The 24311-nt window shown below is 41.0% G+C and overlaps 1 protein-coding gene across 2 annotated transcripts in view; it reads right to left on the bottom strand.

Moving 5' to 3' along the window:
- ppp1r1c (protein phosphatase 1, regulatory (inhibitor) subunit 1C) overlaps nucleotides 1-24311 on the bottom strand; it is a 121858-nt gene that overhangs the window by 53570 nt on the left and 43977 nt on the right. For both annotated transcript variants that reach the window (XM_060827977.1, XM_060827978.1), the window contains exons 3-4: nucleotides 23143-23180; nucleotides 11726-11786 (exon numbers count right to left, since the gene is read on the bottom strand). In XM_060827977.1, coding sequence (XP_060683960.1) covers nucleotides 11726-11786; nucleotides 23143-23180 — 99 coding nt within the window. The remainder of the gene's footprint in view (nucleotides 1-11725; nucleotides 11787-23142; nucleotides 23181-24311) is intronic.

Genomic DNA, 24311 nt, shown 5'->3' with positions numbered 1-24311 from the left:
TGTGGGGGAGATGGGATGGGGATGGGGATGGGGATGTGGGTCTGGGGTGGGAGGGCGGGGTGCTGTGAAAAGGTCCTCCTCCTCTCCCTACAAGGATATCAGTGAGTCTGTCTGTCTCTCTCACTGCACCCCCACCCCCCCCCCCCCCCAGGTCATTAGCATCCCCCCTCACCATCCCACCCCACTCCCATTTATCACTCAACTCCCTTGGCTCACAAGCCTCATTTCTGATGAAGAGCTTTTGCCCGAAATGTCAATTCTCCTGCTCCTCAGAAGCTGCCTGACTTGCTGTGCTTTTCCAACACCACACTGATCCCCAGCATCTGCAGTCCTCACTTTTTCCCAGGACAGATGTCGGTCTATTAACAGTCACTGATTGCAGGGCAGCTGTTCTTATTCTGGGTAAGATCCTGCAACTGCCCACCAACCTGAAAGTGAAGGGGAAAGGAGGTAGGGGAGTGCAGGGACCCTTGTGTCCCGCAAAATCCAGCCCATCATCTGAGATATTCTTGTCTCCAAAATTCTGCTCTTATCTCTTGCTTGTGTTGATCTGTGTATCATGTGCCTTATATCTGCAATTTAACAATATTTCACATACAACCTTTTACTCAATAGCTACAAATTGTTAAACTTTGTGGCTTGAATTCAGCTCAGTCCATCCAGTCTTCATCTGATCTCTGTGCACAGATACTGTTAAATGAGTACTATTCAGAAGTATGATTTGGAGATGCCAGTCTTGGACTGGGGTGTATAAAGTTAAAAATAGTATGTGAAACTATCACTGTATTCTAATAGATGAAAGGCTTAACAGACAGACAATCAATTTTTCAATGTATAATTCCAGTTACATCACACTGCAAATTTTTACTATAAATTCTGTGTTACGATCGAGCCCTCCACAATCACCTGATGAAGGAGCGTCGCTCCGAAAGCTAGTGTGCATCCAATTAAACCTGTTGGGCTATAATCTGGTGTTGTGTGATTTTTAACTTTATTCAGAAGCAGGTATCCAGGGTGAATCATGCCCTCCTATCCTACCTCATTCACCTTAGAGAATGTACCAAAATATCAGATAGCGGACCAGGATCAACTGGCACAGACTGGAGACAGAACCTAGAAACAACTTACAACTTTCGATACAGTTTTATATAAAACGGAGTCATTGAGGAAACACGTGTCCTCTACACTACCCACTATACAGATAGAGAAGTGTCTAAACATTGTTTGTGTTTTATAGTTGTTTTAGTTATGTTAAAGATTCATCTTACACCTATCAATACTGACTCAGAATTAATATATTGATTGCATTCATAAACACTTAATTATTACATATCAGATTGTTGTTTGGTCGGACAGAACTTTCAGCATTGCTGCAAATAGAGGCATGTTGCCAAAGATTTCCATTTTTCATTCAACTGGTCTGTCACAAGAATACTAAATTTGAATGATACTTTATTCTGCCCGAGAAAAAGGGTGCTGATTGGTTGGATTCTGAATAGTTGCAACATGGCCATAGAAAATGCACTTGGGAATAGTTCACCCCAAGCTCTTATTTAAATCCAAAGGGAAGTTAAATCTGTTTGGTTGAGGCACTGTCATGTGCAAGGCATCAGAAAAGTGTTGTTTAACTGGAAAAGCTATTATGCTTAGATGCATACCTCAAGGGTTTACATGCTCCGAGTTTACATATACATAGCTTCCATCATGTAGGATTGAGTTAGATAGTGATCCCATCTGATAATCTTACTTTTGGTTATTTGTATAAACACATCCCTGCGTTGTTCAGCAAGGATCATCACATCGCAGAATCACAGCTAATGCCAGACATGGTGGTCTGAGTTTTGAAAGGATAGGCAGGTTGAGTTTGGTCAGCCTGTTGCAAACAGCCAGAGATGTGCAATTTGATAATGATTCACTAAGCATTGGATTGTATGGAATCAAATCAGCACTAAAATTCATACACTACTTTACTCATTTGTGTCATATGCAGAATGTCTTTTTGGCTTGAAAAATAGCTTCCGTTAATGGAGAATATCATTCACATTGATATTGCATAATAGTGAGAGATGAGTAGTTTCACCTGTTTTTGAGACACCTTACTTTCCAACACAATATTTTTCAGGAGCAAGCTAGTGATCTTAGGCCCATTCTTCAGGATGCATGATATACAGTGAGCAATAATTTGATTGTGATGGTTATTTGTCAGCAGTACTCTGAATGGATTCTGAAAAATACTGGTTAGTTTAGTTGTCTACATATTTACAATATGTTGCATTTTGCAGCATAAAGGACAAGTAATATTGGACTCTTCTTTATCATTCAGAAGTGTTCAATGGTAATGCCAGTCATTGGATTTTGTTTCACAAATTTGAAGATGTTGTTATCTTCAAATGGAATATTAGAGAGCCTATCACCAGAGACAGGAGACCAGATGCTCTCTTGGGGCCAAATGCATGAGAGGGACTACAAAAATTGTGTTCGCTGTTTAGATTCCCTTCGCATTTCCAGTGTCAGATATTTTTAGTGGCATGGGGAAGAAGTGATTTAGGAGTCTAAACACCGCTGTCCCAATATTGTCAAATATATTGTGACAGAGTGCATTTCAGAACTTCCACAATTTTGTTGGGGTGGGCAGGTTTGAGTAGACAATGTATATCACTACAGCAGAGAGGTCTTGTGAATGCCAGATGGACTATCTAGTCACTGTATGAAAGGTCATTACAAAATGTGCTGTCTGCTTCAAGTGTCATTATAACATGCAGTAGTCTAACTTGTAACTGTTTCACTGCAGTGAGTGACATCAAAGCTTATGACCAAGTACGACATCAAAGAGTCCTAGCAAAACTGTAGTCAGTGAGAATGGGGAAAACTCACACTGCTTGGAGTAATACCTACCACAGAGGAAATTGGTTGTAGTTGTTAGAAGTCAATCACCTTGGCTCCAGGACATCTTTGCAGGAGTTCCTCAGGATAGTGTCCTAGGACTAAGCTATGATCAGCTACTTCATCAATGAACATTCCTCCTTTTAAGGTCAGAAGGGAGGATGTCCATTGATAACTGCACCATATTCAGCATCATTCATGACTTCTTAGATACAGAATCAGTCTGTGTCCATAAGCAGCAAGACCTGGACAACATCTGTACTTGGATTAATAATTAGCAAGCAACATCACACCTTTCAAGTGCCAGGCAACACCATCTCCAACGAGAATATAATCAACTTTTTGGCATTAAGCAGCATCGCAATTACCAAGCCTCCTATTGGAATATCCTGGAGCTACCTCTGACCAGAAACTGAACTGGACTAATTGTATGAACATGTGGCTGAAAGAGCAGGTCAGAGGAGAGGAATTCCTTCTGACTTACCAGTTCTTGTCTATCCATTCCAAGTCAAAAGTCAGAGGTGTGATGTAACACTTCACAATTGTCTTGATGAATGTAACTCCAACAGCATTCAAGAAGCTCAACATCTATCAGGATAAAGCAGCCCAATTGATTGGCATAACATCTACCACTTCCAATATTAAACTTCTTCATCACAAATGTACAAGAATTGCTTTATATACAATCTTCAATATACACTACATTAACTCACCAAGCCTCTATCAACAAACATATGATCTCCACCATCTAGAAGGAAAAGGGCAAAATATTAATGGGAGTACCAATACCAGCAAGGTTCCTTCCATAACACATGCCACCCTCACTTGAAACTATACTGCCTTTCCTTCACTGGTCAAAATCCTGGAGCTCCCTTCCTAATAGCCTTGTGAATCTGTACACCATAAAGTGTAACAATTTAAGATGACTACTCTCCACCATTTCCCAAGGCAACTCCGATTGGGCAATAAATGCTGACCTAGCCATTGTTGTCCACATCCTATCAGTGAATAAAAAAAACTCATTCAATGATCCTTTGTTTGAAAAAATACATGACCATTATAAATACAGCTGAAAAGTTGTTACCTTTGGCAAGTAACGGGCTCTCAAGACATTGTGAAAGTCTTCAAATGCTTTAGAGTGGATTATCGACAGGACAAAGTGCTATTCCATGTTACAAAGTTTTGAAGAGCTAGACCAATTTGAAATTTCAGATTTTAATTGTATTTACTGATGCCATCAATTTGGTTGTTTTAAAGTTTTGATAAAAGTTGGAGCTTTTGGCTGTATTCAAGCCTCTAATGAACACTGCTCAAGAGTTTTTTTTTACACAGCTACACTGGCAAATGTGAACTTGATATTTTGACAGTTTCATGAGCTTCTGAACTGGACAACTGTTTTCAGTGGATTTTCAAATACTGTTTATGTTTGCACTTTCCAAATACTTTCAAGTATTTTTATATGGTTCATATTTATAATGAATACTGGGTGGGGGAGAGGGTGTAGATTGTGAAAGGTTTCAAAACTGAAAAAACTGTTATGAGAATAGACTGAACAAGTTGGAACTGTTCTCTTTAGAGAGAAGACGGAGAGGAGATTTAATAAAAAATTTTTTAATTATTAGAGTAGATAGAGAGAAACTATTTCTGCTTGTAAAGAAATGAATGAGAAGGCATAGGTTTTTAGTGATATGCAAATAAAGTGATGTGCAAGAAAATGTTTTCACATAATGAGTGGTTAGGCAATGACATGTATTACTTGGACATGTGGTGAAGGCAGGTACAATACAGCCATTTAAGAGAAGATAGTAAGGACTGCAGCTGCTGGAAGTGAGAGTCGATAAAATGTGGAGTTGGAAAGGCACAGCAAGTCCGACAACATCAGAGGAGCTGCCAAGTCAATATTTCAGGTCAGGACCCATTATCAGCACTGGCAAATTAGATGATTATTTAGGTAGAAATGGAATGCATGGATGTGGAGAAAAGGAAGGATGTGTGCTCTCTAGGTGATAGAATGGATGTAGGCATGATGAGCTGAATGGTCTCTTATTCTGTAGCAATTCTGTGATACTGTGTGAGGGGTAATTGAAGGGATTATTAGGTGGGGGATGTTACGGGGTGGGGGGTGAAGTAGCTTTGAAGTGGTTAAATGGAATAGAACGTGAGGGTTGCAAGGAGTCAGACACTGATTTGCAGAACTGAATTGTTTTCTTTGCGAACGTTAGCAAGTCTTTTAATTTGACCATGGCATTCAACCATGAAGACATCGCTATCTGCACCAGACAGATGTCCTATTAACTGACACTTCTAGATAGGAGGTAGGGCTTTGATGCTAAGAAATTTGCCAACACTCAATTCTTACTTCCAACATAAAATTTAGACCAGAGTCTTTAGTTAAGAGAAAAGTCTCATTGGACCAGCTTCATTGGTACAACACCGATTTGGCAAGAGTCCTTCTATTTCATAATTCCACTCATGAAATTTCTTGATCGTTCAATAAGTGAATTGTTTGATTTGACATTAAACAAGCTCAATTTTTGGGATATCCTAGGAAAATCCTACTGTACCAAATATTTCAATACATTCAGAATTGAAATATTTGTTTGTTATGTGCTTAATCTACCAAATTAAACATTTGGAAGCAGTCATTACAGGCTGGTATCAATCCTGCAATGACAGGATTAGATTGTGTGGTCTTGAGCTTGCTCAGTGGCAAGACAGCCATCATCTGAATCAAATTAGTCAGGGTTGATTCTCATTCTGGTTGAGATAGGCTTTGGGCCTGCCATCTCACCCTGTCTAGTCAGCAAGCCACAACATAATCTGAGGTTTTGATCACCCTCAATATTCAAGGATGCTACCTATTAAGATAATTAGACTGTGCATATTATATATACTTCCTGGCCTGTTTACTGACCCAAGGTTTTGAACTTTTAATGGTACAGAGTTAGTTATTTGTTCCAACATCTCATCATGGGCACTTGGGTCACTTTAAGATCTGTGAATAGTATAAATATGACAATATTAGATTATTCACTATTCACTCTGCTCTCAGATTCCTCTTTTTTGAAGTTAATTGAATTTAATATTGTGAGAGATGTTTCACAGCTGGTCAACTCAATGCCATTTTTTTATGCTTTCTCTAAACATTAAAATTACACATTTCTTGTCAGCTTTGACTATTGTCCAGGAGTAAACAAAATCTTACTCTAGAGCTCATTCACCAATTTGAGGTGATCTAAGTTTCAGGTTATCCAGCTATTTTGTGGCATGAATTTTGCTAACTGTCAAGTATGAGGGTCAGGTTTGATGCACTCTTGCCCTGTAGCTTTGATAGAAGTAGTCTGAAACTTTAAGAAAAGGTTGAAATACCATCTGTACAATTACAGCAGGATTTCTGCAGCTATTTCACTCAAACTGCAATAGATTAACTGCTAAAACACATCTCCTCTGATCCATAAGTTGAGTGTACTCTTCTTGGGACATAGAAATAATTGAAAAGGAAGGATTTTACTCGCCCACAAATGGAACAAAAAACATTATTGTCCAACGCATTAGACTGTAGTCATATAATAGGAAAGCGGAGGATAATCATATTTCTGATTAGTAATTATTAGTGAGTAGTAGATTATCATTGGTTTGCATTCTCAAAAATTATACGGGTCATTCTGCTATAACATGCGTTTCATTAACAAGAATTCGCTAAAATGTAATTGACAATTTGGGGACACTGTTTCTAAAGCGCAAAGTTTTAAAGTGTGTATTAGTTAAAAAGCGCTTCCTGTCCCATTAGTTTAAATGGTGCTGCTATTACACAATTTTCTAGTAACACAGGATTACAGAAGATCAGAACTACCGCATTATAGCAGAATTGACTGTATTCATGTTTAACCTTTTGTGTATTTGTCATGTATATACAATTTTTTTCAGCGTTCTGAATATTTTATCTTGTATTACTGAATTGATGATCCTGAAGGGCTCTGGCCCGAAACATCGAATTTCCTGTTCCTTGGATACTGCCTGACCTGCTGTGCTTTAACCAGCAACAGATTTTCAGCTCTGATCTCCAGCATCTGCAGACCTCACTTTTTACTTACTGAATTGAAAGCAGATTCATTGTGAAAACCGGTCTCCAGGTAAAGTTCCCCATATTGTTAATTCCAGACAGGATGTCCTGAACTGTTAAGGTTCTGGATGAGGAAGAATGAACTGGTTGCCTTTCTTTATTCAGACACCCATTTAGTTAGTTGCAACAAGGTTAATTGATAAAGGATTCCTTCCCTTCTGGATATCTTTCTCCCAGTCACAAATTACACTCTGCTTTGAAAGATGCTGACTTAACCAGGACTTTTCAAATTAATAAAAAAAGAGGAAGCATAAATTAATCATCACACAAGAGAAGAAATACTAACACAAAGACATGCACCCATTTATTTTCTGAACTTTGGTCAACATTGTATTTTCACTTCCAACTGGTCTCTTTCATTTCTGGACTGGGCATCTACAATCACATTGGATTTGCCAGCAATGTTGGTGACGTATAAGTGGTATGGTCGAAGGAATAAGCTCCAACAAAATGACTGAAACATTAAAATTTCCATAAAAGTTTACAAGTCATGGTTACAGTATAGACTGTAGTCTCTCTGTGCCCATTTTGAACATTTATCTCAAAGTTTTTGAGGGACAGTAATAATTCAAGGGTTTCCCCCTCCACGGTGGATAGTGCTTCTGATCTGTTTTAATGAAGTGCTATTTAGTCTGTTTATTAGAGAATTGTCTTCTTGGAAAAGGACTGCCCCTTACTCCAATGTCATGCTCATCAGTAGCTACTTTAAGAAAGACCATAAGACATAGGAGTGGAAGTTAGGCCATTCAGCCCATCGAGTCCAATCCATCATTTAATCGTTGCTGATGGGTATTTCAATTCCACTTAACAGCACTCTCCTTGTTGCCCTTAATTCCTTGCGAGATCAAGAATTTATCAATCTCTGCCTGGAAGACATTGTCACAGAGCACAGTGGAGGGCTGGGTCGTTCAATCAATTCCACAGCCCACCACTCTCTAGCTGAAGAAATGTCTCCTCATTTTCATTCTAAATTGACCCCTTCTAATTCTAAGGCTGTGCCCATGGGTCCTAGTCTCCCTAACAGAAACAAATTCCCAGCATCTACCCTTTCTAAGTCACGCATTATCTTGTAAGTTTCTATTATATCTCCCCTCAATCTTCTAAACTCTAATGAATACAATCCCAGGATCCCCAGCCATTCATTGTATGTTGGGTCTACCATTCCAAGGATCATCCGTGTGAATCTCAGCTGGACATGCTCCACTGCCAGTATGTCCTTCCTGATGTGTGGAGCCCAAAATTGGACACAGTATTCTATTTGGGGCCTTACTAGAGCTTCATAAAGTATCATTGCTGTTTTTATATTCCAACCCTGTTGCGATAAATGACAACACTGCACCTGCTTTCTTAACCACGGACTCAACCTGTAAGTCAACCTTTAGAGAATCCTGAACTAGCACTCTCAGATCCCTTTGTACTTTGGCTTTATGAATTTTCGCACCGTTTAGAAAATAGTCCGTGCCTGTATTCCTTTTTCCAAAGTGCGAGACCTCACATTTGCTCATGTTGAATTTCATCAGTCATTTCCTGGACCAATCTCCTAAACTGTCTCAATCTGTCTGCAGCTTCCCCACCTCCTCAGTACTATCTGCCTGTCCGCCTAACTTCGTATCATCATCAAACTTCACCAGAATGCCCCCAGTCCCTTCATCCAGGTCATTAATGCATAAAGTGAACAGCTGCGGCCCCAACACTGAACCCTGCGGGACACCATTTGTCACCAGCTGCCATTTTGAAAAAAAAACCTTTTATCTCAACTCTCTGCCTTCTGTTAGACAGCCAATCCTCAATCCATGCCAGTAGCTCACCTTGAACACCATAAGCCCTCACCTACTCAACAGCCTCCCATGAGGCACCTTATCAAAGGCCTTTTGGAAGTCTAGATAGATAACATCCACTAGGTCTCCTTGGTCGAACCTTCTTGTTACTCTTCAAGGAATTCTAACAGATTTGTCAGGCACGACCTCCTAGATTAGATTACGGCACGGTGGTACAGTAGTTAGCACTGCTGCCTCACAGCGCCAGAAACCGAGGTTCAATTCCCGCCTCAGGCGACTGACAGTGTGGAGTTTGCACATTCTCCCCGTGTCTGCGTGGGATTCCTCCGGGTGCTCCGGTTTCTTCCCACAGTCCAAAAACGTGCAGGTTAGGTGAATTGGCCATGTTAAATTGCCCGTAGTGTTATGGGCAGGGGTAAATGTAGGGGAATGGGTCTGGGTGGGTTGCGCTTTGGTGAGTCGGTGTGGACTTGTTGGGCCGAAGGGCCTGTTTCCACACTAAGTAATCTAATCTACTAAATCCATGCTGACTTCTTCTAAGCCGACCCTGCACTTGCAAGAATTTAGAAATCTCATCCTTAACGATGGATTCTAGAATTTTATTTACAATGGAGGTTAGGCTAATCGGCCTATAATTTTCCACCTTTTGTCTTGATCCTCTCTTAAACAAGGGGGTTACAACAGCAACTTTCCAATCATCTGGGAGTTTTCCCGACCACTGTAATTTTTGAAGGATCATAATCAACTCCTCCACTATTTCCTCAGCCACCTCCCTCAGAACTCTAGGATGTAGCCCATTGTGGCCAGAAGATTTATCAATTTTTAGACCTTTTAGCATTTCTAGAACTTTTTCTTTTGTAATGGCTACCATACTCAACTCTGCCCCCAACTCTCCTTAAATACTTCTTTAAAGTGTGGAACTAGAAGCACAGGCTCACATCTTAAAATGGCTTTCAGCTTTTCAAAACAGCTTGGTATTTTTCAGTCCATATTAGCTTTGTTTTTTTTCTGCAGTAGGTCAGTGCTATTATACTGAAGGTTGGGCTGAATATTTCGTACAACCACAGATTCCCAAGAAGCTCATTATTTTCTGTTTTGTTATGTGAATGGGAGACTGTGTTGCTGCTTCTATCTTTGAAGCCCTGGGTAGTACACTCCCTTGACCTCTAAATATTTTAGATAGGTCAATTGGACTTTAGCGAACTCAATGTTTGTGAGATTCACAACTAAGTCAATGATTGTATTTTGCAGAGGACGACTAACAGTTGCTGCATGTGTATTACCTAGTGTTGTTATATGCTAGGAAGTTGTTTTGCTACACCACCCAATTAGATAAGGCTGCTGCAATCCAGCTCCCTAGTTTTTGAAACACAGCTGAAGCATATCGAAGTTCAGCTAGCATCACCTGACACTGGGATAACCCCAGAGTTGTGAAAACAGAGAATTCTTCTTGCGTGCAGCAATTAATCAATTCATTAATTTGTTAATTCAAGAAAGCCTGGTTAAATTGACTCCTTTAAAGCATAACGTTCAATTGGATCCAGGAGAGAGGTGACCACAAGATAAAAGATCCTTTCTAAATAAACCTTGTGATTACCAATTAAGGGTCTGCCAGAATAAAGAACCAGGGAAGCCAGTTCAACCTTACTCTGTCCCAGCCTAACCGCTTAGGCTGGAACCGTCGTGAATTGGGGAACCTGTCCCGGGGTCTGGTGGTAACAGTATACACATGAAATACATTTAATTGTATTGCATAAGAGAATGGTAGATGTTTTTCCTTATTTTAAAAATGTACATGTCACTAGAATGGTGCTTTTGCTGTTAATTAAAATACTAACCTGGAACCTCTGCTCAGTAATGATACTGGGCAATTTTTCCAATACTATATTTTTTCATCATTGCAGCTCGGTCTTTTTGTCCTAGATGTAACAGTGATCTCTCAGGATAGCTATTCAGAGAACAATGAAGAGGAGTAACAGAAAGGAATGGGTGCATGTGTGCACACCCAAATGTGTACCTAATTTGTGTGTACCCGTGCATGAGGCGAATTAATGTATATCGCTGTGTCTGTGTGTGTGTACTGGTAAATAATCATTTACATAGTTATTTCCTTAATTTGTTTTTCAGTAAAAATGTTGCACAAAACTTACTTATCTGTGACAAGTATTTTCATTTGAAATGCAATGATTATGCAGCAATCAGTTTCGTTCCACATTGGTTAAAAAAAACACCCATTTGCAAAGTCTTTGATTTTCATGAATTTGTTGTAAATAATCTTGGTATTATCATCCAAATGTGGTGACCTTATTCCACACCTCTCAAAGAATAGTTTTTTTTGCCCCCTTACTGTAGTTTCAAATCCCTTGCTGTAAATGGATTGTTGAAATGAGTGAAAAGGAACTTCTTGCTGGCCACCCTTGTGAATATGTATCCACTGCAGTGACATGTTACTGCTGCTTCAGAAACAATTGCCTCCATCACTTCTGGTGCACAAAGAAATTTTCTATTTCCATTCTAATTTGACTTTTCCATTCTATATTCATAAGGCACTAAATATGGAGAAACTAAATTGACTCACGCACTCCTGACCTTTGTCCTGCTATCCATAATAAATAAGTAGATTTTAACTTGGTCAGAATTAATTACGGTTAATTTAGATCCCTTTCTGATTCTGGGTGAAAGTGACAAAATAATGATGACAAAACCACCATTAAGTTGATTTACTGCATGTGTAAAACTAGTAGGTTGATGAATCACCTATTACTTATTCATTGTAAAATTTTAAATTTATTCATTTTTTTTTTCAGATGAGAACTAGTTCATCCCAGTTCACAATGGAAGTACTTGCTGAGGCAAGCTTTAGCTAAAGGTGATTGGAACCCTTTATCTTATGGGCAGTACACATGCACAAGCAGAATTTGGAACAGTACCTGAACAGTACCTTTCATTGTCGGAGGTGTATATACACTCTTCTTTCTCTGTTGAGGTGACATCTCGGCATTCTAGAAATTTAAAAAAAAACACATCAATAATATTCAGTCTGTGGGACCTCACAGACTCACTAATCAATCCTGAGGAATACGCTAAAAGACTAGTGTTAGGAATTGATGCAATGTGTTATTATAAAGCTTTCAAAAATTATGAACTGATCAAAACAGCATAAATAGAGTCATGGAAATGAACAGCATGGAAACAGACCTTTCGGTCCAACCCATCCATGCCAACCAGATATCCCAACCCAATCTAATCCCACCTGCCAGCACCATCCAAACCCATCCTATTCATGTAACCATCCAAATGCCTTTTAAATGTTACAATTGTACCAGCCTCCACTACTTCCTCTGGCAGCTCATTCCATACAAGTACCACCTTCTGGGTGAAAGTGTTGCCCCTTAGGTCTCTTTTATATCTCTCCACTCTCACCCTAAACCTATGCCCTCTGGTTCTGGAGTCCCCCACCCCAGGGAAAAAACTTTGTCTATTTATCCTATCCATGGACATCATAATTTTGTAAAGCTCTATAAGGTCACCCCTCAGCCTCTGATGTTCCAGGGAAAACAGCGCCAGCCTATTCAGCCTCTTATAGCTCAAATCTTCCAACCCTGACAACATCCTTGTAAATCTTTTCTGAATCCTTTCAAGTTTCACAACATCTTTCCAATGTGAAAGAAGCCAGAAATGCATGTGATATTCCAACAGTGGCCTAACCAATGACCTGGACAGCCGCAATATGACCTCCCAACCCCTGTACTCAATACTCTGACCAATAAAGGAAAGCATACCAAACGCCTATGCACTATCCTATCTACCTGTGACTCCACGTTCAAGGCGCTATGAACCTGCACTCCAAGGTCTCTTTGTTCAGCAACACTCCCTAGGGCCGTACCATTAAGTGTATACGTCCTGCTAAGATTTGCTTTCCCAAAATGCAGCACCTCATATTTATCTGAATTAAACTCCATCTGACACTTCTCAGTTCATTGGCCCATCTGACCAAGATCCCGTTGTAATCTGGAGTAATCTTCTTCCTGAAGAAGGGCTCATGCCCAAAACGTTGATTCTCCTGCTCCTTGGATGCTGCCTGACCTGCTGTGCTTTTCCACTAATACATTTTCAGCTCTAACCTTCTTCGATGTCCACTACACCTCGAATTTTGGTGTCATCTGCAAACTTACTAACCATACCTCTTATGCTCACGACCAAATAATTTATATAAATGACAAAAAGTAGAGGACCCAGCACCGATCCTTGTGGCACTCCACTGGTCACAGGCCTCCAGTCTGAAAAACAACCCTCCACCACCACCCTCTGTCTTCTATCTTTGAGCTAGTTCTGTATCCAAATGGTAAGTTCTCCCTATATTTCGTGAGATCTAACCTTGCTAACCAGTCTCTCATGGGGAACTTTGTTGAACGCCTTACTGAAGTCCATATTGATCACATCTACTGCTCTGCCCTCATCAATCCTCTTTGATGCTTCTTCAAAAAACTCAATCAAGTTTGAGAGACATGATTTCCCACACACAAAGCCATGTTGACTATCCCTAATTGGTCCTTGCCTTTCCAAATACATGTACATCCTGTCCCTCAGGATTGAGGAACAACAACTTGCACACCACCGACGTCAGGCTCATTGGTCTATAGTTCCCTGGCTTGTCCTTACCACTCTTCTTAAATAGTGGCACCACGTTTGCCAACCCCCAGTCTTCCAGCACCTCACCTGTGACTATTGATGATACAAATGTCTCAGCAAGAGGCCCAGCAATCACTTCTCTAGCTTCCCACAGAATTCTAGGGTACACCTGATCAAGTCCTGGGGATTTATCCACCTTTATGCTCATCAAGACATCCAGCATTTTCTCCTCTGTAATATAGACATTTTTCAAGGTGTCATCATCTATTTCCCTACTTTTTATATCTTCCATATCCTTTTCCACAGTAAATACTGATGCAAAATACTCGTTTAGTATCACCCCCATTTTCTGTAGCTCCACACAAAGGCATTCTTGCTGATCTTTGAGGGGCCCTATTGACTCCCCAGTTACTAATTTGTCCTTAATGTATTCGTAAAAGCCCTTTGGATTCTCCTTAACCCTATGAGTCAAAGCTATCTCATATCCCCTTTTTGCCCTCCTGACTTCCCTCTTAAGTAAACTCCTACTGCCTTTATACTCTTCTAAGGATTCACTCGATCTATCCTGTCCATACCTGACATATGCTTCCTTCTTTTTTCTTAACCAAACCTCCACACCCCCCACCAACCCAACCTCCACTCCCGACACCTTCCCCTGCAACCGCAGGAAATGTAAAACTTGTGCCCACACCTCCTCCCTTACTTCTCTCTAAGGCCCCAAGGGATCCTTCCATATCCGCCACAAATTCACCTGCACCTCCACACACATCATCTATTGCATCCGCTGCACCCGATGTGGCCTCCTCTATATTGGGGAGACTACTTGCGGAACGCTTCAGGGAACACCTCTGGGATGCCCGGACCAACCAACCCAACCATCCCATGGCTCAACACTTTAACTCTCCCTCCCACTCCACCGAGGACATGCAGGTCCTTGGACTCCTCCATCGGCAGAACATAACAACACGACGGTTGGAGGAAGAGCGCCTCATCTTCCGCCTGGGAACCCTCCAATCACAAGGAATGAACTCAGATTTCTCCAGTTTCCTCATTTCCCTTCCCCCCCACCTTGTCTCAGTCGGTTCCCTCAACTTAGCACCGCCTTCCTAACCTGCAATCTTCTTCCTGACCTCTCCGCCCCCACCCCACTCCGGCCTATCACCCTCACCTTGACCTCCTTCCACCTATCACATCTCCATCACCCCTCCCCCAAGTCCCTCCTCCCTACCTTTTATCTTAGCCTGCCTGGCACACTCTCCTCATTCCTGATGAAGGGCTCTGGCCCAAAACGTTGAATTTCCTGTTCCTAGGATGCTGCCTAACCTGCTGTGCTTTAACCAGCAACACATTTTCACCTCAATTTCTTTAGTCATCCAGCATTCCCTATACCTACCATCCTTTCCTTTCTCCCTAACAGGAAAATACTTTCTCTGAATTCTTGTTATCTCATTCCTGAAGGCTTCCCATTTTCCAGCTAGCCCTTTACCTGTGAACATCTGCCCCCAATCAGCTTTTGAAAGTTCTTGCCTAATACTGTCAACATTTGACCTTTCTCAAATTTAGAACTTCAACTCTTAGATCTGGTCTATCCTTTTCCTTGTATGCTTACCTTGATGAACTACTTTTATTTTTAACAGAAGCAAGAAATATTCTACCTTAGTGGTTCTATTAAAATAAATCCTGTTATTTGCAATCATACGTTTAACCAGTCATCTGAACCGCTTTCACATTCTCCACTGTGAAAAACATTATTTTTCTGTTTGAAATTCTTTTATAAGTAAATTAAATGCACAAACACTTCCTAGAAGTTGAATTAGTGTTTCAAGAGTATGAATTAATTAAAATCCTGTTCTCACATTTTCACCATTTCTAGAATTAATAGGGCTCAGCACAATTCTGATCCATAGGAATCAATAATTTAGCTACTGTTACGTGATAGATTGCAAAATTGTATTACATTATACTTTATTTTTGAGTCTAAATTTGAACACGTGGTGGGAATGGGATGGGGAGTGGGGGGGGGGGGGGGGGGGGGTGGAGTGGAGAAATGTTGGAGGACATCAAGAATCAAACTGGATTGGGTCCTGTGAGAGCAGTGGGCTCTAATTTGGAGCCAGCAACATTCCGCACCCAGTGGTGTTCTCATTCTAGCATTCACTATGTTGATTCAGATTGCCTTAAACTACACTGGTCAACCTCCTGAACAAAGCAATGAACTAAGTAGAACATATAAATAAATGTCCTTCACCTTTCACAAACTAGAATGTAGGAACATTTTTTTTCAGCTTCTTAGCCCAGCCCAGCAACTCTTTCACCGAACAGCAAACTGACTGTGTCCCAGTGTTATTTAAAGCAGTGTGCAGTGAAGTCTCTGTTTGATGGCTTTAAGCTGTTAATGTGCTTGCAGATGTCTTGGCTTCTGATGCTGAATATTGATGAGGCAAATGACTTTTAACAGCTTTAGCACTTTGTAAAGATCTTCAGCCATATTTGTTGCTTTTAAAATGGATATTTCACTGCATCCTCACTTAGAGCTAAAGGAAGAGGAGGTGCAGTGAACATGACAATGAAAACTGGCAACTGCTGATGTACACAAAAAAAAATGCTGAGCACAGGAAACCTCATACTCCACAATTCTTCCACGAGGTCTATTTCTTTAGCTGAAGTGTGGAACAATGTGCCCGCAGACTGCGCCTCAAGTAGACTCTTCCACATTTACCAGCAAATGCTCTCAGCTGGGCATGTGCAGCACTGCCTTTGGCTACTGAGACACATGAATCTCATTATGAATCAACAGCCATTTTGAGCTGCTTCAGAATACATTCCCAGTGTTAGTGAATTTTCATAATTCAGTATGCAACAAATAAACCCTTCAACGAGAGGAACAATTCTGTCACCTTCCTTGTGAAAGCAATCAAACTACAGAAGAAAGCCCTTTAACTCCCCAACAGTGATAGCCTCCTAAAGGTTCAGGGAACAATTGAATAACAATTGAATATACATATTGTTCTCAACTTCTGTACAAAGAGTCCAGAACATTCTTGGACAGAAAGAGCGGCTGATGTGTAACTACAGGCAATAAATAATGCAGGGAAGGCAATGGTGTAGATGTAATGTCACTGAGCTAATAATTCAGACTGAGAGAAAGGGAGGATTGCTGATGAAGGCTTATGCTGGAGATCACAGCTGCAAATGTGTTGCTGGTCAAAGCACAGCAGGTTAGGCAGCATCTCAGGAATAGAGAATTCGACGTTTCGAGCATAAGCCCTTCATGCCTGAAAGGTCGATTGTTCCTTGAATGCTGCCTAACCTGTTGGGCTTTTCCAGCACCATACTTTTCAACTCTAATAATTTAGACCCCAGGCTAATGCTTTGGGAAAATGGGTTCACACCTCACATGGCAGACAGTGAAATTTGAACTCAATAATTAAAAAAAACTGGTATAGAAAGCTGGCCTAATGGTAACCATTGTCCATTTTCCCAGCTGGTTCACTAATGCGCTTTAAGGAAAGAAACCTGGTCTGGCCAACATGCAACTCCAGGCCTACAAAAATATAGTTGACTCTTAATGACTCAGAGCAGTGGTTAATCAGCAATGGCTAAGCAATGCCCATAGCTCATGAATGGATGTATAAATAAAGGTATGAGGTTCATTTCCTGGCAGTTTTCATTCAATGCCAGTCATTGATCTTCTCTTCCTCTACTTATTCCATCTGGTTAGAAATTAGCTGCTTCAAGACAAGGATGTAGAAACACCTATCCTGTGGTTTCATAAAGAACTTGAGTGCAGTGGCTGAGCAATGCTGCCATCAAAAGCCCTTCCAGAATACCTTGAGGGAGTTCCAGAATTGTCTTAGTTTTCCTTCGTTCCCCACAACTTGTCCTGCAAAAGACACAGCCAATGTGGCCACCTTGTGATGATGATATGGAAGGGCTATGAAGTTGAGGGACGAAGGCAGCGAAGGATAATGAGGACAGCATGAGCCTGCAGCGCTGCACCACTCTCATCTCTGCATCAGCAACTCATTGATAAAGCTCTGTTCTATTATCCCCTCCCTTTCCAACCCCCCAACAATTAACCTTTATACCCAGCTATGGGATATCTGAAATGCCCACAAAGTAAATACGCAATAGTTGTGAAGTGGTTGACCTAGAATCACATAAAATAGGTTTGTGATGATATATAAAAACTAAAAAAAACCTAGTGCAAAGAGCAGGCCCTGTCTTTTACACTTCAGTATTATGTTGACACTCCTAACAGACATTTATCTGGTGGCAACAGAATGGGAAGTCAAACATCTCCTCTACATTGGGGAGACAGGACACCTACTTCTAGAACGCTTCAGAGAACATCTCCAGGACACCCACACCGACCAACCCCAATGCCCCATGGCTGAACACTTCAACTCCCCCTCCCACTCCGCCAAGAACATACAGGTCCTGGGTCTCCTCCATCGGCACTCCCTGGAGGAATAACACCTCATCTTCTGCCTTGGGACCCTCCAACTACATGGGATCAATGTGGATTTCACCAGTTTCCTCATTCCCCTCCCCCCACTTTATCCCAGATCCGACACCCCAACTTGGCATTGCCCTCATGAACAGTCCAACCTGTCTATGTTCCTTCTCACCTATCTGTTCCACCGATCTATCACCATTACCCCCCACCCCCATCTACCTATCACACTCTCAGCTACATCCCCCAGCCCCACCCCCTCCCATTTATCTCCTCCCCCCTTGGCTCACAAGCCTCATCCTGATGAAGAGCTTTTGCCTGAAATGTCAATTTTCCTGCTCCTCGGATGCTGCCTGACCTGCTGTACTTTTCCAGCACCACACTCTCGACTCTGATCTACAGCATCTGCAATCCTCACTTTCTCCTGGTCAAAGATTCAAGTTTTAAGTTGTGGTGAGCAAGCTATCATCATAGAGGGCCCAGTTATAGGTCAGCAACAACTAATGCAGTCTGGGTCAACTGGTACCAGTGTGAACACTGGGGAAATGAACTTTCATTTGACAGAGATAGTATATGGCACTTCCATGTTCTCTATGCCACTGTCATTGAATGGCTTCTCAGTATTCATACTGTTCTCCACAAGTACAGAATCCAGGACTGAGGTAATGTTTTGGAAGCCCTTTTCAAAATGTTCATCTCTCTTTGAAAGCTAGAGTAGAGCCAAGATGGCAGCAAGCTGACGATCTATTTAAATTGCCAGTGAAATTGTAGAATCTGTAGGTCCTAATGCAGTGGTTATAGAGCTGGCTACATGCTCATCGTTGGATGTGTTGCCTCCATGCTTACTACACAGAATGTTCCTTCCATATTCCCCTGAATTATGCAAATGTTTGCTGGTAGGCAGCCAAAGCAGTGCATGGCTCGACAGTCCTCTTCTGTAAGGCAAAAGTGAGGACTGCAGATGCTGGAGATTAGAGTGGTGCTGGAAATGCACAGCAGGTCAGGTCAGGCAGCATCCGAGCAGCAGGAAAATCAACGTTTTGGGCAGGAGTCCTTCATCAGGAGCCTTTCATCAGTCCTCTTCTGTAAGCTAGGCCTTGGAAATCATCACCCATTCCTTCTGAAACTTTCTTTGAGAGCAAGGTCACTCAGCAGCATTTGGTTCTTGGACTATCAGATTCCCATACCCTTACTTCTCTATATGTTATACTGAAGTTCAGATTCCTCTACTGACCCTCTACATCATACAGATTCCCAGTTGTGAGTTGGTGCTGAAGAAAAAGATTGAGGTATATGTGTCCTCCAAAGGCTGCTTCTTCCTTTGAACAGAGGAGACTATTTCTGTTTCGAGAGAAATAATGATTAGCAGCTAGTCACAGGGGTAAGCAAAGAGTCATTGAAGCTCAAAGCAGGGCCACATTGTCATGCGTGGTATACAGAGTCAGAGATGTACAGCATGGAAACAGACCCTTTGGTCCAACCTGTCCATGCCGACCAGATATCCCAACCCAATCTAGTCCCACCTGCCAGCACCCAGCCCATATCCCTCCAAACCCTTCCTATTCATATACCCATCCAAATGTCTCTTAAAAGTTGCTATTGTATCAGCCTCCACCACATCCTCTGGCAGCTCATTCCATACAAGTACAATCTCTGCGTGAAAAAGCTCCCCCTTAGGTCTCCTTTTTAACTTTGCCCTCTCACCCTAAACCTATGCCCTCTAGTTCTGGAGTCCCCCACCCCAGGGAAAAGACTTTGTCTATTTATCCCATCCATGCCCCTGATAAATTTTGTAACCCACTATAAGGTTACCCCTCAGCCTCTGACACTCCAGGGAAAACAGCCCTAGCCTGTAGCTCAAATCCTCCAACCCTGGCAACATCCTTGTAAATCTTTTCTGAACCTTTTCAAGTTTCACAACATCTTCCCGATAGGAAGGAGACCAGAATTGCACATAATATTCCAACAGTGGCCTAACCAATGTCCTGTACAGCTGCAACATGAACTCCCAACTCCTGTACTCAATATTCTGACGAATAAAGGGAAGCATACCAAATGCCTTCTTCATTATCCTATCTACCTGCGACTCCACATTCAAGGAGCTATGAACCTGCACTCCAAGGTCTCTTTGTTCAGCAACACTCCCTAGGACCTTACCATTAAGTGTATAAGTCCTGTTAAGATTTGCTTTCCCAAAATACAGCACCTCACATTTATCTGAATTAAACTCCATCTGCCACTTCTTAGCCCATTGGCCCATCTGGTCAAGATCCTGTCGTAATCTGGGGTAACCTTCTTTGCTGTCCACTACACCTCCAACTTTGGTGTCATCTGCAAACTTACTAACCATATCTCTTATGCTCACAACCAAATCATTTATATAAAATTACAAAAAGTAGAGGACCCAGCACTGATCCTTGTGGCACTCCACTGGTCACAGGCCTCCAGTCTGAAAAACAACCCTCCACCATCACCCTCTGTCTTCTACCTTTGAGCCAGTTCTGTATTCAAATAGCTAGTTCTCCCTATATTTCGTGAGATCTAACCTTACTAACCAGTCTCTCATGGGGAACCTTCTCGAACGCCTTACTGAAGTCCATATAGATCACATCTACCGCATGGCCTTATCAATCCTCTTTGTTGCTTCTTCAAAAAACTCAAGTTTGTGAGACATGATTTCACACATATAAAGCCATGTTGATTATCCCTAATTGGTCCTTGCCTTTCCAAATACATGTACATCCTGACCCTCAGGATTCCCTCCAACAACTTGCCTACCACCACCATCAGGCTCACTGGTCTATAGTTCCCTGGCTTGTCCTTACCGCCCTTCTTAAACAATGGCACCATGTTTGCCAACCTCCAGTCTTCCAGTACCTCACCTGTGACTATCGGTGATACAAATGTCTCAGCAAGAGGCCCAGCAACCACTTCTCTAGCTTCCCACAGAATTCTAGGGTACACCTGATCAAGCCCTGGGGATTTATCTACCTTTATGCATTTCAAGACATCCAGCATTTCCTCCTCTGTAATATGGACATTTTTCAAGGTGTCATCATGTATTTCCCTACTTTTTATATCTTCCATATCCTTTTCCACAGTAAATACTGATGCAAAATACTCACTTAGTATCTCCCCCATTTTCTACTCCATCTGCCACTTCTCAGCCCATTGGCCCATTTGGTCCAGATCCTGTTGTAATCTGAGGTAATCCTCTTCGCTGACCACTACACCTCCAATTTTGGTGTCATCTGCAAACTTACTAACTGTACCTCTTATGCTCACATCCAAATCATTTATGTAAATGACAAAAAGTAGAGGACTCAGCACCGATCCTTGTAGCACTCCACTGGTCACAGGCCTCCAGTCTGAAAAACAACTCTTCACCACCACCCTCTGTCTTCTACCTTTGAGCCAGTTCTGTATCCAAATGGCCAGTTCTCCCTGTATTCTGTGAGATCTAACCTTGCTACTCAGTCTCCCATGAAGAACCTCGTCGAATGCCTTACTGAAGTCCATATAGATCACATCCACTGCTCTGCACTCATCAATCTTCTTTGTTGCTGATGGAGAGAATTTATTCAGAAGAGGGTACAATGATCAAACCTATATGATCTTCTAGTTTCATCGTCTCCTGGCAGTCCTTCCCAATGTGGAAAGGATATGGAAGGAACATCTCCTGTAAATTCCTGTTCTATATTGTGCATCACCTTATGGGTTAGTGAAAAGTTAAAGGTATTAATGTCAGGATAGAATAATGTTGCAGGAAACATGGCAGAACAGTGAAAAAGTAAAGACCAAGATCGGATGGGGAGGGGAGATAGTAAAGGCAGGATCGGGTGTGGTGTTGCCAGTAGCACCCAAAGGAAATTAATAAAGTGAGCTCTCATACTGTTCTTTCATGCTGTACACTCAATAAATGTGTCATCCAAATCCCTGATGCCTGTTTTCTTACTCCCACCAATCTCATTTTCTTTTCATTTCTGTGCTCACTGATCTGCATTTTCTTCTGGTCAACCAGGCCTTTGATTTAATATTATGATGCTTGTTACCACATCCTATCAGTTCTATGACTCTCAAAGATACCTGTACTCATTGATTTTGGCCTCTTGACCATCTACATCATTAATGACTACACCCTCTGGTATCTATGTCTTGAACTGTCTTGGACCAAAATTCTGGAATCCCCTCCCTAAACCCCTCTGTTCCTGTCATCATTCTTTTAAACCTCCATCTTTGAAGTTTTGGTTATCTATCCTAATCTCTCTTTACATAGCTCAGTATCTAATTTCATTTGATAAGTCTCCGAAAAAGTCCCTCAAAACATTTTACTGCCTAAATGTAAGATATTGGTGTGGACGTCAGAAAACAGTGATGGGAGGTGGGGAAGATAAGGTTCGTGAATGTTGAAACAACACACAGTGTGAGCTAAGGTAACAGAACAGAGATGTAAATAAGAATCTTATCAGTATCGGTGATATCACTGAATTTCATTTGATACTGTCACCCGGTCTTAGGTTCAATGTGTTTGGCATTCTCCAGACCCACCACCTCTGACTGTGGCTCTGCAAATTGCTTAAGCACTTTTCTCCCACTGGAACCAACCTGGTAGCTCCTTCATTCTGATCACTCCCACACTGACACTTGCTGCACAGCATCACAGAAATTGGGGGCTATTGAGCTTGGTCATTTCTCTTTATCTGAAAGTGAATGATCTCACAATGGGCTAAGTGTACCTCAGCACCATGAAGTGTTGACAAATGTAAATGGCAATTACATCTCTGGCCCTTACCCATCCACACAGATGCAAAAGTTAACAAGTCAATCAACAGTTTGCAGAGGGCTCATTACATATGTTAAAATCAGATATTTTTTCCAGTTTAGCATAAGAACATTGCCAGAGTTGTGTTTTAATACGTCCCCAATCACATGCTAGTTCTCAGCAATTTTCCAATTTCTCAAACCATGTTTCAGATGCTTGGTATTTTAATCATAACAATATTTTTGATTTTAAGACCTTAAATGTTTCTGATGTGTTTAATGTTTAACTTCTAAATAGTTGCTTTAGAATCCGATGTCACTGCCTAAAATGTGTGTGCGCAGATTTGAATAGTTTACAACAATGTGAAAGAGTTATTAAAATAGCTATATAAATCGTTATCTATAAGAGCCTTCATTACAATTTCAATGCTGTCTATTAATAACAGGAATATGATCAGCCTATTTTTATTAATGTATGCAGGAAATCGTAAATATACTGTTCAACTTACCTCACCTTGTGGATTGTTCTCCCTCTTTTCATCTACTTCTGAATAAGAAAATTAAAAAAATTAAAATACAGATATACTCTTTGGATCAATAGATATATAACATTACACATGTAATTAAATATTTCATTTGATTTAGGTTCTAAATTAATTACTAGACCTTCTACATTATCTTAGTTTAGTCCTGTCTATAACAGCATGCAACCAGTACAAATAGCTCTGCTTGGGTATCTGTCTAGGCTAATTTGAGTGACACTGTAGTTAATGACTACATTACATTCTGCTGGCTGTCAAATCAACACATTTTTCATCTCGCAATAAGATGTGATTTGGATTAATCATTTTAAGGTCGATCAAAATGAGGAGGTAATTTTGAAAAGTCACCAAGACATTTAAATGGAGTGACAGGTTCTGATCTGCAATCATCTCATTTACCGAATTCACAGGATATCTAGTTAAGTGAAATTGAACTTATGGACAAAGGATAGGTGACTTATATTATGATGTGCTGTCATCAGTCCACTGATATCTATTCCAGCAAAACAATTGTGTGCTCCCATAGATCACCATTATGATTGATGAGTTGGAATGTGATGCTGATGCATTCTATATCAGTTGTTAAAAGCATTCTCTGATATGGCTTAGCAATTGCTCAGCTCTAAGTAAATTTCATGGCATAGGTATATGCGATCATATTTCATTCATTACTACACACACCATGCAGTACAAATATGAACAAAAGCTATTCTCAGCAGCAAATCAGATCGTTGAAAACAAAAAAACTTCCTTGTTAGCTCTACGCAATATAAAGAAAAAATGAATATGTCCCACTTTGAAGACAATTTGTGACTTGTTTAATTTTTTAAAAGATCATTTAGTCCTAAATGTGCGACAGTTAATTAATCAGGATGATTCATCAAACTGCACTTTCATTGCATAAAAGGTTAGATCTTGAAAGATCCAAATAGAAATTTCAAAGATGATCCTTTTTCTCAAGTTTAAGGTTTTCTAAATCAGCCAAAGAAACCTTATTAATTTTTCCCAAGTCTCCCCCACCACGGATATACATTCCGACATAAGAACCAGGAGTTGAAAGTGGCCATTCAGCCCTTCAAATCTGTTCCACCAGCCAATTAGCTCACAGCTGATTTGGTTGTGGTTCATATTTCACT

The sequence above is a fragment of the Hemiscyllium ocellatum genome, chromosome 7 (assembly GCF_020745735.1).
Source record: "Hemiscyllium ocellatum isolate sHemOce1 chromosome 7, sHemOce1.pat.X.cur, whole genome shotgun sequence".
Lineage (NCBI taxonomy): Eukaryota > Metazoa > Chordata > Chondrichthyes > Orectolobiformes > Hemiscylliidae > Hemiscyllium > Hemiscyllium ocellatum.
Note: the sequence above shows the minus strand (reverse complement) of the source record. Positions and strands in the feature narration are given on the sequence as shown.